This window comes from Moschus berezovskii, chromosome 25 (genome assembly GCF_049115385.1).
Source record: "Moschus berezovskii isolate FMDL1 chromosome 25, NW_MosBer_1.0, whole genome shotgun sequence".
NCBI classification, from domain to species: domain Eukaryota; kingdom Metazoa; phylum Chordata; class Mammalia; order Artiodactyla; family Moschidae; genus Moschus; species Moschus berezovskii.
In genome coordinates, this window is record NC_142484.1 from 5249793 (window position 1) to 5265059 (window position 15267).

Consider the following 15267-nt stretch of genomic DNA (forward strand, 5'->3'; position numbering starts at 1 on the left):
CATACCTGTATCCCCCCCGTCCCTCTCCCAGAGCAGACATCACCAACCGATCCAACACAGGGCTAAGGCAGATAGCACCCATTGATGGCAGATAACAGACAGTAGATCCAGGTCCTTCTACCTCCAGGGCCAGGCCCCAAGCCAGCCCTCTCACAGTAGCAAAACTCGGAAATTGCAAAAACACAAATAGAACAGAAATGCCCAACAGGAGGAAGACGATTTGAAGGTCTGCAAGCTTGATAAAACATTCTTCAGGCAGTAAAACACATGCCCTTGAAGCGCTGTGTGTGCGTGCTTAGTCATGTCCGACTCTTTGTGACCGCATGCACTGTACCCTACCAGGCTCCTCTGTCCATGGGATTTTCCCAGTAATAATACTGGGGTGGTTGCCATATCCTCCTCCATGGGATCATCCTAACCCAAGGATCAAACACACATCTCCTGCGCCTCCTACACTGGCAGGTGGCTTCTTTACCACTGAACCACCTGGGACATAGCTCACGTAACTGCAAATACTCCTGCAATACTGTCAAATGAGATTTATAGACACATATGGACAAAAGAGCAGAGAAAGATACACCAAAATATCTCCACTATTTCCAGATTTCCCTTTAGTTTCTGCAATACACAAAGCAGAAATGGCTCCATAATTTGCAGGGACCACTGCAGAGTGAAAATGCAGGGTCCTTTCAAGTTGACAACAGAGCACAAAACAGGACTCTTCTGAACCTGGGGCTCCACGTGCCTGCACAGATCAGACGCCTGTGAGGTCAGTCCTGACACCGACTTGGCTCCTGCCACAGGGCAGCCACACAGGCTGTTCCTTCTAGCTCCTCCCCGCTAATCCCCACATCTCAGCTTCAATGGTGGTGGACCTTCTCCGGCCGTCACCTCAGGCAGCCAGTCCCCTCTACCCATTCCCCTGTGCACTGCAGTGAGCCCCCCACATCCAAGCCGTCAAGTCGCGAACTTTAAAGATGCGAACACGCATCTGGTTCCGGCGGGGATCAGACCCCGCGCCATCCACGCCAGGTGTGACCGACACTGCAGCTCGCCCTCGGTCTCCTACCGCTGACCATCCCTCAGCTCTGCCACCTCCCACCTTCTCTTCCTCCCCCAGCCAGGAACTCTTCCTGCCTGTTCACTGGATGCCAGCCCCTTTTTGCCGTTGTACCTTACTACTGTACCTTTCAAGGTACTATAAGGTAAGAAATGTCTTTGGAGAAGGAAACGGCAACCCACTCCAGTATTTCTGCCTGAAAAATCCTATGGACAGAGCAGCCTGGCAGGCTACAGTCCATGGGATTGTAAAAGAACTGGATACAACTTAGCGACTAAACAAGAACAACAATATTCCATTGTCTATATGTACCACATCTTTTTATTTTTGTTGCTTCCATGTAAATTTTCTCCATTGCCTTGACTCTTCCATAAAAGTAGTTAACACCCCCAAAAAAGAAATGTCTTAATTTTCGTGTTTGTTTGCTTTTTATGTATTATTTGCATGAAAAATATTATAAGCCTATTACAGTACAGTACTATACACCTGATTGTGTTAGTTGGGTTACCTTGGCTAACTTTGTTAGACTTACCAACAAACTGGACTTACCAACGCACTCCCAGCAGGGAACTCCTTCAGATGTAGGGGACTTACTATATTCTCTGTCGCAGCCCCTTTCCTGTGTCTTGCATTAGATGGATGAGATGGTAGTCGCTCAGTCGTGTCCGACTCTTTGCGACCCCGTGGACTGTAGCCCACCAGGCTCCTCCTTCCATGGGATTCTCCAGGCAAGAGTACTGGAGTGGGTGGCCGTCTTGCATTACTCTGATCCAAATCTGTTAACTTTATTCACGTGTGTGCCTGCTTCCTGTCAACCTGACCCAACTGGCATGTATGCTCTGTGAGCGGCGGGGAAATAGGCCTACCCGGCTTGCTACCTGCTTTAGCCCCAGCACACAGCAGGCATATGGGAACGACCTGGGGGTATATGGAACCCAGCGGATGCCATGTTTTTCAGATTTGCCATCATGAACTTTTGTTTTAAATCCAGGACCAAGTTCTACTACTGCTCCTCCCTTCTGCCCCCAGCCCACCAGGGAAGCCCTCGCCTTCCCTTTCTTTCCCTCAAATGGGGCTGGCCCAGGGGTGGCTGCTTCCAGTCACCTCTCACTACCCGCCTCGCTGGTCTGGCCTGAGTCCACCCTGGTGCTGCCCGGCTGTGCTGGGCCCTGGACATCCCCAGGGACAAGCTGTATCCTGGACACACATCATTTCCAGAAGAGTACACTCTGAACCCCACACCTGGCAGTAAAGGTCCCCAGCCAGTGCCCCAAGATGGGTGACGCTTCATTACAAATAATCACAGCATGAGTGCTTGAAGCAGCAAGTGTGCGAAAAGCAAGGGGGAGAATAAAGAGGCAGAAAAATATCAAAAGCAAAGAATATCACTCATGCGGGGTGCGGGGGCAGGAAATCAGGTAAACTTCATGCATCCAGAAGATAACTCCCGTTAAGGATGTGTTCACGACCTACGTTTCCAGCAGGTTCAGGAAGGAGGGGGGTGATTACGGCACGAAGATCCCACGGGAATGGGATGCAAGGGTCAAAATGAATTACAGGATTTCCCTGGTGGTCCAGGGGTTAAGACTCTGTGCTTCCATAGCAGGAGGCGCAGGCTCCACCCTTGGTCAGGGAACCAAGATCCCACACTGCCACACAATGTAGCCAAAAAAAAAAAGTAGTGATAAAAAATAAAATGTTTTTTAAATGAATTATAAGTTCCACAGCAATGCTTACGAAGAAAGTAGAAGAGCATACACAGGAGCTTTGGGGAGGGCCCGCAGTGCCGCAGAGTCTGGAGCCCTTGGAAGAGGCGGGAGGAGAGGACAGCGTGTCTGCCGCTGCCTCCTGCCTCCCAGTTCCTAGCACACCACCCTTCTTACCCTAATAGTTAACAATAGCCAGTTTTTAGGGTGTGATCACACAAGCAGGCAGGGTGCTGGGCACTTGGGGTCTCAGCCCATCCAGCACGACCTAGTCTTATAGATGGGAACCCCAGCGCACCCATCGGGCAGCAGAGCCCAGATCTGACCCAATCCCGGCGGCTCGGAGCCCAGACCGTGTAAGCCCCTCCCCAAGGGAAGCAGACGGTGGGCACCCAGGCCGGCGGCCGCCCCTCCCAGCTCACCTGCCTTGCACGTCTGGCCGTTGTCCTGAAGCTGCACGCCCGTGGGGCAGGCGCAGGCATAGAATGGCTCCCGCGGGGACAGCAGGCACAGGTGGGAGCAGCCGCCGTTGTCATCCTCACACCGTGTGTGGTCTGCGGGAAACGGGGAAGGGGACACGGTTCCGGAACTCACCCTCGACCCCCACTCCCGCCTCGCCCGACGTGGGCATCCTCCCCGCCCCTCCTCCTCCTGATTTCCTACACAGAGACACCCCGTCTACATCAGGGCCCCTCCAAGGCCACCTCCCCCGCGGAGGCCACCCCAGCCCTCACTGGCAGGATCCCAGGACCTGCCCGCCCGGCAGTGGTGCCGCCCTGGGTCAGGGGTTCCTGGAGCGGAGGCCTGTTTTATCTGTCACGTGCTTGGACCTCATGAGCTCTGCACAGGCGCTCGGTGGCCACACAGGGCCGAGTCTCTCGATGCTGATGATGAGGCTTTTCGCTCTCCCTGGCACAGCCATCATGCAATTGAACTGATGAACACTCCTGGGATCTCACTCTGCCCAGGACAGGATGGGGCAGGACCCAAGAAACACGAAGTGCTCAAAGTGTTAGTCGCTCAGTTGTGTCTGACTCTTTGAAACCCCGTGGACTATAGCCCGCCAGGCTCCTCCATCCATGGGATTCTCCAGGCAAGAATAGTGGAGTGGATTGCCATTCCCTTCTTCAGGGGTATCTTCCCAACCCAAGGACTGAACCCAGCTTGCATTTAAGGAACACGGAGCTCTCCCCAGAAAACAACTTCAGAGAACCCCACCCCCTGGACCCCGACTCTTAAATTCAAAGTTGGGACCTTCAACAGCATCAGAGCCAGAATCCATCCCCACCCTCTGTGGTCCCCATGGGAACTGGTGGAGGTCCCTATAAAATCAGGTGGTGATCCTTGACGGAGTGGGTGGACCCTAGGCCCTGGCCCTGCTGGCTGCCTGTGACAGGGGCTTTTCACCATCAGAGACCCTTCCACGACCCCACGGGGAGCCCAGGCTGAGAACTCAGACCTGGAGCAGATTTTATATAAGTATGTAACCTCCACTGGGCCTTGAAAAACAGGGCAACCTTCCTTGGGAATCCTTCTGCCACCCTTGAGGACAGCCCTGCCCAAAGCAGCCCCCACGCCAGCTCTGCAGAGGGACCTCTCCCAGCCTGCCCCCTCCCCAGGTGAAGACACCAGCCTCCCGCGGTCAGCCCCGGCCCGGCCCCTGACTTACAATAAGGCTGCCGCTCCGGGCTGAGCACTTGAATATCCATGGGCGAGTAGAGAGCACTAAGGATCTCCTTCCTCTCGTCTCCAGTCCTCTTGTTACAGGCGTGGATGGAGCGGGTCTGCCAGTCGGTCCAGTACAGAGTGTCTCCAGAGAGCGTGAGGGCAAAGGGGTGCGTCAGACTGCCCTCCACGACCTTCTGCCTGCAGGGGCGGGTGGGGAATCCATCAAGGGGGGTCCCCACTGCATTCTCCTTGTGAGCCTTCCATCGTCACTGCTGACCCATCAACATCACACTGGATCATGGAGCGGTGATGGAGCAGCCTGAGATCCCAGCATCCCTCCATCAGGTTGCACCTTCCAGACCCAGCCAACCTCCTACCACCCCAGACAGTGACATGGGAGCCCTTGCACACAAAATTGCTTCCCATCCAACCTGATTCTAGAATAGGGGATGCCGACAAAATACCCCACAAGGAAGAAACACAGACGAGAAGTGGCGAGCAAGAAGCCACACCTGCTGACACAGACTAATGGCAAGCATGCCTGTCCCACCCTGATGCTTTAACAGCTTAACACGAACCAGAGCACCGTGCTCTTTCCTCTGAAACCAATAATTCATTTACCAAAGCAAATTAAACTTGCATCAATGTGAGGAAAAAAAGGTATTCTCTTCTGTGTATTTAGGGCATCCCAGGTGGCTCAATGACAAAGATTCTGTCTGCCAATGCAGGAGACGCAGAAGAGGATCCCTGGGTTCGATCCCTGGTTCAGGAAGATTCCCTGGAGAAGGGAATGGCAACCCACTCTAATTTTCTTGCCTGGGAAAATCCCATGGACAGAGGAGCCCGGCGGGCTACAGTGCACGGGGTCGCAAAAAGTTGGACACAACTGAGCGACACAGCACCTAGAGGGGCAGGGAAGAAGAGGCCTGTGTTTTTATAATACTCGGCAAACAGAACTTGTTTTTTAGTGAAATTATGCATGCTGGTAATAGAATCGTAATTGACACAGCTGGTAGCATGCAATTGCCTGGTTTAATGACTCTCGCCCCACTATAGGGTAGGAGGTAGGAGCTGTGGGTTGGTGGTCACCAGCACGTGCTCAGCCCCGGGCACAGCACCCAGGAGACAGTAATACTCGAGAGGCACCACTGACCGAAGACCACACACTCACGCTCGGTGTCGATCTGACCCGACATGGCCTCTTCCCTGCTTTTCTCTTTTTGGCCGCGCCACGCGGCATGTGGGATCTTTGTTCCCCAACCAGGGATCGAACCCGAGCTCCCTGCAGTGAAGTACACAGTCCTAACCGCTGGATTGCCAGGGAAATCCTTTCCCTGTTTCCTTGATGTCACTTTTTTAAAAAATTTATTGAATACAAAGGATCATTAGAGAATGTGTTCAGTCACTAAGACGTGTCAGACTCTTTCACCATCCCATGGACTGGAGCCTGCCAAGTTCCTCTGTCCATGGGATTTCCCAGACAAGAATACTGGAGTGGGTTGCCATTTTCTTCTCCAGGGCATCCTCCTGACCCAGGGATCAAATCCTGCATTGCCGACGGATTCTTTACCACTGAGCCACTAGGGAAGCCCTCGTAAGAGAACACTAAACCAACAAACCAGACAACCTAGAGGAAATGGATAAATTCTGAGAAGCAGACAATTTCCCAAGAGTGAATCAAGAAGAAACAGAAAATCTGAATAGACCAGAAACTAGTAACAACATTGAGTCAGGAATCAATAAACTCCCCCCAAACAGAAGTCCAGATCCAGATGGTTTCATAGGTGAATTCTACCAAATATTTAAAGAAGAGTTAATACCTATCCCTCTCCAATTATTCCAAAAAAATAGAAGAGGAAGCGGAGAATAGTTATCACCAAAAAGACAAGAAACAACAACGCTGGCAGGGATGCAGAAAGAGAAACCCTCGTGCATTGTTGGTGGGGCTGTAAATTGGTACAGCCACTATAGAAAACAGTATGGAGCTTCCTCAAAAGACTAAAAATAAAACTACCGTACGATCCAGCAGTTCCATATCTAACTTCCCTAAGAAAATGAAAACACCAACTTGAAAAGATATAAGTATCCCTGTGTTCATTACAACTGTGATTACAATGGCCAATGTATGGAAACAACCAATGTCTGCAAACAGATGAACTGAGTCAATAAAGAAAAGATAGTGTGTGTGTGTGTGTGAATAAAATCCAGCGGACTACTACTCAGCCATAAAAATAATGCAATCTTGTCACTTGTGGCACCATGAATGGACCTGGGGATTATAATGCAAAGTGAAAAAAGCTCAGAGAGAGAAAAGCAAATACTGTATGATTTTCTTGACACGTGAATTCCAGAAGACAAAAGGGAAACAGACTCACAGATACAGAGAACGAACAGGTGGCTGCCGGAGGGGAGGGGCTGGGGAAACAGATGAAATAGACGGAAGAGATCAGAGGTACAAACTTCCAGCTACAAGATAAATCAGTCATGGGGATTTATGTAATGTACACATAAGGAATATGGTCAATAATACCGTAATGACTTTGCTTGGGGATAGAAGGTTAAATGTTCTTGCTGTGATCATTTCATAATTGAGTCACTATGTTTTACACCTGAAATGAATACAGTAATATTGTATGCTAATTATAACTCAATAAAAAATATTAAAAGCCCAAACTCATAGATACAGAGAATAGACTAGAGGTTGCCAGGGGTGGGGCGGTGGGTGAAATAGGTGTAAGAGATCAAAACATACCAATTTCCAGATTTAAGGTAAGTCAGTCCTGGGGGTGTAATGTACAGCATATACATTAACAATACATAACAATGTACAATGAACAATATTGTATTGTAAATTTAAAAGTTGCCAAGAGAGCAGATCTTGTAAGTTCTCATCACAAGGGGAAAATTGTAACTGTATAGGGATAGAACTAGACATGGAGCAACAGACTGGTTCCAAATAGGAAAAGGAGTACATCAAGGCTATATATCGTCACCCTGCTTATTTAACTTTTATGCAGAGTACATCATGAGAAACGCTGGGCTGGATGAAGCACAAGCTGGAATCAAGACTGCCAGGAAAAATATCAATAACCTCAGATATGCAGATGACACCACCCTTATGGCAGAAAGTGAAGAACTAAAGAACCTCTTGATGAAAGTGAAAGAGGAGAGTGAAAAAGTTGGCTTAAAGCTCAACATTCAGAAAACTAAGATCATGGCATCCGGTCCCATCACTTCATGGCAAATAGATGGGGAAACAGTGGAAACAGTGGCTGACTTAATTTTGGGGGGCTCCAAAATCACTGCAGATGGTGGGTGACTGCAGCCATGAAATTAAAAGACGCTTGCTCCTTGGAAGAAAAGTTATGACCAACCTACACAGCGTATTAAAAAGCAGAGACATTACTTTGCCAACAAAGGTCCATCTAGTCAAGGCTATGGTTTTTCCAGCAGTCATGTATGGATATGAGAGTTGGACTGTGAAGAAAGCTGAGCGCAGAAGAATTGATGCTTTTGAACTGTGGTGTTGCAGAAGACTCTTGAGAGTCCCTTGGACTTCAAGGAGATCCAACCAGTACATCCTAAAGGAAATCAGTCCTGAATATTCGTTTGAAGGACTGATGTTGAAGCTGAAACTCCAATACTTTGGCCACCTGATGTGAAGAGCTGACTCATTTGAAAAGACCCTGATGCTCACAAAGATTGAGGGCAGGAGGAGAAGGGGACGACAGAGGATGAGATGGTTGGATGGCATCACCGACTCGATGGATATGAGTTTGGGTAAACTCTGGGAGTTAGTGATGGACTGGGAGGCCCGGCGTGCTGCAGTCCATGGGGTCACAAAGAGTCGGACACGACTAAGTGACTGAACTGAACTGATTGATAGGGATAGGCGTTAACTAAACTTATTACGGTCATCATTTTGCAATATATATGTACAAGGGGGAAAAATGTAACTCTGTGATAAGAATAGAAGTTAACTAAACAACCAAACTTATTATGGTCATCATTTTGCAACATACACGTGTAACAAATCACAGTGTCATACACCCAAAATGAACATAATTGTATATGTCAATTATATCTCAATAAAAACCAAAACCGAACAAACAAAAAAAATGTCTTGAGGTGAAATTCACATAACACAAACTAACCATTTCAAAGCGAATAATAATTCAGGGCCACGCAGCACATTCACAGTGTTGGGCAACCACCACCTCCAGCTACTTCCCAAACAGTCCCATCCCCGTAGGAAAACCCTGAACACACCAAGCAAGTAATCCTCATCTCCTCAACTCCCTGCCCCCACAGCGCCTGCTGACACCAGTCTGCCTTCTGTCCCTAAGGACTGGCCTGCTCCGGACTTTCCGAATAAACGGAGTCACACAATATGCGGCCTCTCCTTCAGGGAGCAGCGTGCTGTCAAGGCCGTCCGTGGCGTGTCGTCTCCCTGCGCTTCATTCCTAAGGTATGGGTGAGCAACACTCCGTCGCACAGCTGTGGCACGCCCTGTGTATCCATCTAGCGTTCACCCGCTGGTGGGCATCTGAGCTGTCTCCACCTTTCGGCTATTGTGGATGGTCCTGCTATGGATATTTACGGACACGCATTTATTTCAATACCGACTTTCAATTCTTTGCGGGTACAAACCTAGAAGGCCTTCCCAGGTGGCTCAGTGGTACAGAACGCGTCTGTCAATGCAGGAGACACAGGAGACGCGGGTTCGATCCCGGGTTGGGAAGATCCCCTGGAGCAGGAAATGGCAACCCACTCCCATATTCTTGCCTGGGAAATCCCATGGACAGAGGAGCCTGGCAGGCTACAGTCCATGGGGTCTCAAAGAGCCGGATAGGCCTGAGCACACAGGCACAACTCAGCAGCAACATAACCCTAGGATCAGAATTGTTGGATCCTACGCTAATTCCAAATAGGAAAAGGAGTACGTCAAGGCTGTATATTGTCACCTTGCTTATTTAACTTATATGCAGAGTACATCATGAGGAATGCTGGGCTGGAAGAAGCACAAGCTGGAATCAAGGTTGCTGGGAGAAATATCAATAACCTCAGATATGCAGATGACACTACCCTTATGGCAGAAAGTGAAGAGGAACTCAAAAGCCTCTTGATGAAAGTGAAAGAGGAGAGTGAAAAGGTTGGCTTGAAGCTCAACATTCAGAAAACAAAGATCATGGCATCTGGTCCCATCACTTCATGGGAAATAGATGGAAAAACAGTGGAAACAGTGTCAGACTTTATTTTTTTGGGCTCCAAAATCACTGCAGATGCTGATTGCAGCCATGAAATTAAAAGACGCTTGCTCCTTGGAAGGAAAGTTATGACCAACCTTGATAGTATATTAAAAAGCAGAGACATTACTTTGCCAACCAAGGTCCGTCTAGTCAAGGCTATGGTTTTTCCCGTTGTCATGTATGGATGTGAGGGTTGGACTGTGAAGAAAGCTGATCGCCGAAGAATCGATGCTTTTGAACTGTGGTGTTGGAGAAGACTCTTGAGAGTCCCTTGTACCGCAAGGAGATCCAACCAGTCCATTCTAAAGGAGATCAATCCTGGGTGTTCATTGGAAGGACTGATGCTAAAGCTGAGACTGCAATACTTTGGCCACCTCATGCGACGAGTTGACTCACTGGAAAAGACTCTGATGATGGGAAAGGTTGGGGGCGGGAGGAGAAGGGGACGACCGAGAATGAGATGGCTGGATGGCATCACCGACTCTGTGGACATGTGTTTGAGTGAACTCCGGGAGTTGGTGATGGACAGGGAGGCCTGGAGTACTATGATTCATGGGGTCGCAGAGAGTCGGACACGACTGAGCGACTGAACTGAACTGAACTGAACGCTAATTCAATGTTCACATCCCGGGGAACCATGACGCTGCTTTCCATGACGTCACTGAGAAGCCAGACGCCCGTCACTTCTCAGGGCTGTTTCTCATCCCTGAGCCCTGCCTCAGCTGGAGGGCTCCCAGGAAGCCAGTGCCAGACTCCGCTCACCTCACCCACCCTCACTGCTCCTTTCAGGATGCCCCGGGTCCCTGGATGCAACTCCACCCATGCCCCCTCTGCCTCCCGGGAACATCCCAAGAACACCTGCCTTCACTGAGGGCTTACTGTGTCCAGACACCGCGCACAGTAAAATCAGACCCTGTGAATACCTCCGGGAAGCACTATTACAATCCCTAATCCCATCCCAGGCCCCAAGGCTCAGAGCAGTGAAGCAACCCAGCCCCAGTCATGACCAAGAGAGAGGCCCGGCAGGTCCGTCTGCTCCAGGGCTCACCCGCTTTACCAGGAGGTCATGTGCCATCTGAACAGCCCTGGGCACATCCATAAAGAGCACCGACCATCTGCAGAGCCAGAGAAATCAGGCAGGTAGAAGACGGGACTCGCAGTGCCTCACTTCCAGCCTCGGCTTGGACTAGCTGTGCGGCCTTGGGCGGGTTCACGCACCTCTCTGTGCACCATCATGAGGGGATCGTAACAGCAGACACAGGGCTTCCCAGGTAGCGCCAGTGGTTAAAAAAAAAAAAAATGCCTGCCAATGCAGGAGACGCAAGAGACATGAGTTCGAACCCTGGGCTGGGAAAATCCCCTGGAGGAGGAAATGGCAAGCCACTCCAGTGTTCTTGCCTAGAGAAATCCATGGACAGAGGAGGCTGGCAGGCTACAGTTCATGGGGTCGCAGAGTCAGACATGACTGAGCACAGGCATACTAGATAGCAAACACTTCCCAGGGTTGGTATGAGGGTGAAGTGAACTGACGGATGTCCAGGAAAACACCAATGTTATACAAGGGTCAGCCGCCACATCCTCACGTTGCCAACGTATCCTCGCCAGCATCACGTCATCACCACCTTCATCAACACCTTCATCACCTTCGCTACCATCACGTCATCCTGCTGCCACCTCCATTAACCAACACCACCACCATCACCACCACGAATTTCACTACCACCACACCACCACCATGTTTTAAATGCCACCACCATCCTCACTGCCCCTCATCACAACCCCTTGAGCAGGGCACTCCCACCTGCAGCCTCTGTAGACTCTAATGCTCACCCTTCATAACTGCCTGGATCACTCAGCTCTGCAAGGACCTCAGTTCCCCAGGCCACTAAACCTCAAAGCAGGCCCCAGGCCAGGCTGTGGTCCAAAGGAAAATGGGATGGAACGTTTCAGATCAGCTGGGGCACACGGCTCAGCTCTAAGAAGCCCGAGAGGCACTGAGGCTTCCTTCCGACAGTCAGGAGAGTGACCTCAGAGGTGGGTCTTCCAGCCACAGTCCCGCCTTCACTGACTGAAGCTCCAGCCGGGAGCTTGGCTATAACCTCGGGATACACTCAGAGCCAGAACCCCCCAGCTAAACCCCTCCTAAATTAAGATGCCCTCAGAAGTCTGTTCGCTGTTTCAGGCAGCCAGCGTCTGGGGTACTTTGCTACACAGCAGCAGATGATCACGGCACACGGCCTGGATAAAACATGGCAAGGCTGCCACCTCTTCACGTCTGCTCCAGCTGGTGTCTGCCTGTGTCTACAGAGGTCCGGCTGCTGCATCCTCCCCGTGAGGTGTCACCACAGCCCTGAGCACCCACACACTGCCCACCTGGCCCAGGAGCCCCGCGAGTATAGGTTCAGAGTCTGTTCAAGCGGGAGAAGCCCCAAGACCTGGCACAGAGCCGGCAGGCAGGAAGCCAATGAATAAACCACCCTTGACCTGTAAGGGCGGGCAGGGTGGGGGTGGGGGGGTTTCCTACATGTAAAATGTCATGAAGCAGAGGGGCTATTAAGCTGACCAGCTGACCAGCAAGCCCTAACAGCAATTACCAACAAAGACAGCACCCTTTCCATTCATTCAGCCTATTTTATTGAGCACCTACTCTGCGTAAGGCCCTCGAGCCAGACAGGAATGCAGTGAACACAATTCCGGCCACGCTTCTGCCTCCAGAAGCTCAGTGCTGGGGGGGAGGCAGGTATGCAGAGAAGTCATCACAACCCCATCAATTCATGGGCCCGAGTCTACAATCGCTCATCTGCAATGCTGAAACCCAAAAAACTCTGAAATTTGAAAGCTCTTTGGTGCTTTGGTGGCAAAACCTGGATGTGGACAAGGGGTTCTTTATAGCCTTTTGCATCCCACTTAGAATGAACCGTCTACATCTTGCCATAAAATAGATACAGGTACTTCCCCAGACCCCACTCGGGTGGGATGTCAGATACAGTGTGAGCACCATCACTGATCTCTGTTCTGAGGAGGCCTGCGTGCCTGAGGCCCCCAGGGTTTCAGGTGCAAGACCTCCGGCCTGAGTTGAGAAGGATCAACCAATGCCCAGCGGGCACTTGCGGGCCAGAGAATAAGAGGAGGACCCAGAGCCGGGACTTACCGGAAGGAGCCGTCCAGGTTGGCGCGGTGGATGAAGCTGAGTTTGGCGTCGGCCCAGTACAGCTTCTGCTCCTCCAGGTCGATGGTCAGCCCGTTGGGCCAGTAAATGTCCGAGTCCACGATGATCTTCCGGGTGCTGCCATCCATCCCTGCCCGCTCGATCCGAGGTGTCTCTCCCCAGTCTGTCCAGTACATGTACCTAACGAGGACGGAAAAGCTTGCTTTTGTTTGGTTTCTGTTTCCTGTCTACATGAATGCAAGCAAACGAAACAGAGACGATGAATCTGCCTGGAAATCTCACCCAGTGTTTAGGCCGTGGGGTATTACTACTTCTGATTTGCTTTCTAAGCAGTTAGTACCATGTATATTTTTTTTGTCCGGGAAGCTTGTGGGTTCTTAGCTCCCCAACCAGGAGTTGAACCCACACCTTTGGCAATGCAAGTGTGGAATCCCCACTAATATATTATTTATTAATCAAAGGTGGATAATGAAATATCCTTGTTTCCACTTGTTCTCATTGAGTTCTGAGTTCTCTCTTCTTACTAATAGGAGTCTTTCTTGTTCTTTTAATGGGAATTTTGTTGTTGTTTGGTCGCTAAGTCACATTCGACTCTTTTGCAACCCTGTGGACTATAATCAAGATTGCTGGGAGAAATATCAATAACCTCAGATATGCAGATGACACCACATTTATAGCAGAAAGCGAAGAAGAGCTAAAGAGCCTCTTGATGAAAGTGAAAGAGGAGACTGAAAAAGTTGGCTTAAAACTCAACATTCAGAAAACTAAGATCATGGCATCTGCTCCCATCACTTCATGGGAAATAGATGGGGAAACAGTGGAAACAGTGAGAGACTTTCATGCTGACTGCAGCCATGAAATGAAAAGACGCTTACTCCTTGGAAGGAAAGCTATGACCGACCTAGACAGCGTATTAAAAAGCAGAGACATTACTTTGCCAACAAACGTCCGTCTAGTCACAGCTTTGGTTTTTCCAGTAGTCATGTACGGATGTGAGAGTTGAACTACAAAGAAAGCTGAGCACTGAAGAACTGATGCTTTTGAACTATGGTGCTGAAGACTCTTGAGGGTCCCTTGGACTTGAAGATCCAACCAGTCCATCCTAAAGGAAATCAGTCCTGAATATTCGTTTGAAGGACTGATGCTGAAGCTGAAGCTCCAATACTTTGGCCACCTGATGAGAAGAACTGACTCATTTGAAAACACCCTGATGCTGGGAAAGATTGAGGCAGGGGAGAAGGGGACGACAGAGGATGAGATGGCTGGATGGCATCGCTGACTCAATGGACACGAGTTTGGGTAAACTCCGGGAGTTGGTGATGGACAGGGAGGCCTAGCGTGCTGCGGTCCATGGGGTCGCAAAGAGCCGGACACAACTGAATGACTGAACTGGACCATAACCCACCAGGCTCCGTAAGTTATTTAAGTGATTCCACACGGAACGTTTGCAGCTGCTTCTGATTTTTTGCTCCTATAAAAATGCCATAAATGAACTTCTAAAAGGCAGCTAAAACCTATATAATGGAATATTACTGTGTGCTAAAGAGAAATGAGCTATTAAGCCGCGAAAAGACACAGAGCAACACGAAATGCATATTAGTAAGTGAAAAAGGCCAGCGTGAACTGGCTGCATACGCTGGTTCCCGCATAGGACGCTCTGTTAAAGACAAAACTATGGAGACAGTAACAAGATCAGGGGCTGCTGGGGGCTTGGGAGGGACGAATGAGTGGAACGCAGAGGGCAGTAAAATGATTGTACAGGATAATATGGGACTTTCCCTGGTAGGTCAGTAGATAAAGAATCTACCTGCAGTGCAGGAGACCAGAGTTCCATCCCTGGGTTGGGAAGATCCCCTGGAGAAGGAAATGGCAACCTCTTCCAGTATTCTTGCCTGGAAAATCCTATGGACAGAGGAGCCTGGTGGGCTACAGTTCATGGGGTCACAAGAGCTGGACAGGAAATTAGCAAAGGACTGAACCACCCACCACCACAGGATAACATAGTGGTGGATATGTGCCATTCAATCTCTGTCAAAAGCCAGTGAATGTTTGTGGATATGTGGGAACTCTGTACACTCCTCCCCTCATTGTTTCTGTGAACCTAAAACTGCTTTAAAAAAATAAAGTCTGCTGGGGCTTCCCAGGTGGCCCAGGGGTTAAGACTCTGCACTTCCATCGCAGGGGGCTAAGATCCCACATGCCCTATTTATTTTGGTGTGGCCAAAATAAATAAATTATAAACATCTCAGTTATTCTTAGGTGAGGTTTGGGTGATTCTGCTCTGTTTAACCATGAGCTCAGGGTCTGCAGGAAGAACCCACTGCCTCTGTAGAGGCTTCCTCATTTGATGTCCCACCAATACAGCAGAGATAATATGCATGCATCTCGGGTGACGGGTTCAAACCCCACCAGGGC

General features: G+C 49.9%; 1 protein-coding gene across 2 annotated transcripts in view; it reads right to left on the bottom strand.

Annotated features, from left to right (window-relative positions):
• Nucleotides 1-15267, bottom strand: part of LRP5 (LDL receptor related protein 5) — a 125600-nt gene that overhangs the window by 67939 nt on the left and 42394 nt on the right. For both annotated transcript variants that reach the window (XM_055415337.2, XM_055415336.2), the window contains exons 3-5: nucleotides 12835-13032; nucleotides 4436-4632; nucleotides 3189-3320 (exon numbers count right to left, since the gene is read on the bottom strand). In XM_055415337.2, the coding sequence (XP_055271312.2) occupies nucleotides 3189-3320; nucleotides 4436-4632; nucleotides 12835-13032 (527 nt within the window). The remainder of the gene's footprint in view (nucleotides 1-3188; nucleotides 3321-4435; nucleotides 4633-12834; nucleotides 13033-15267) is intronic.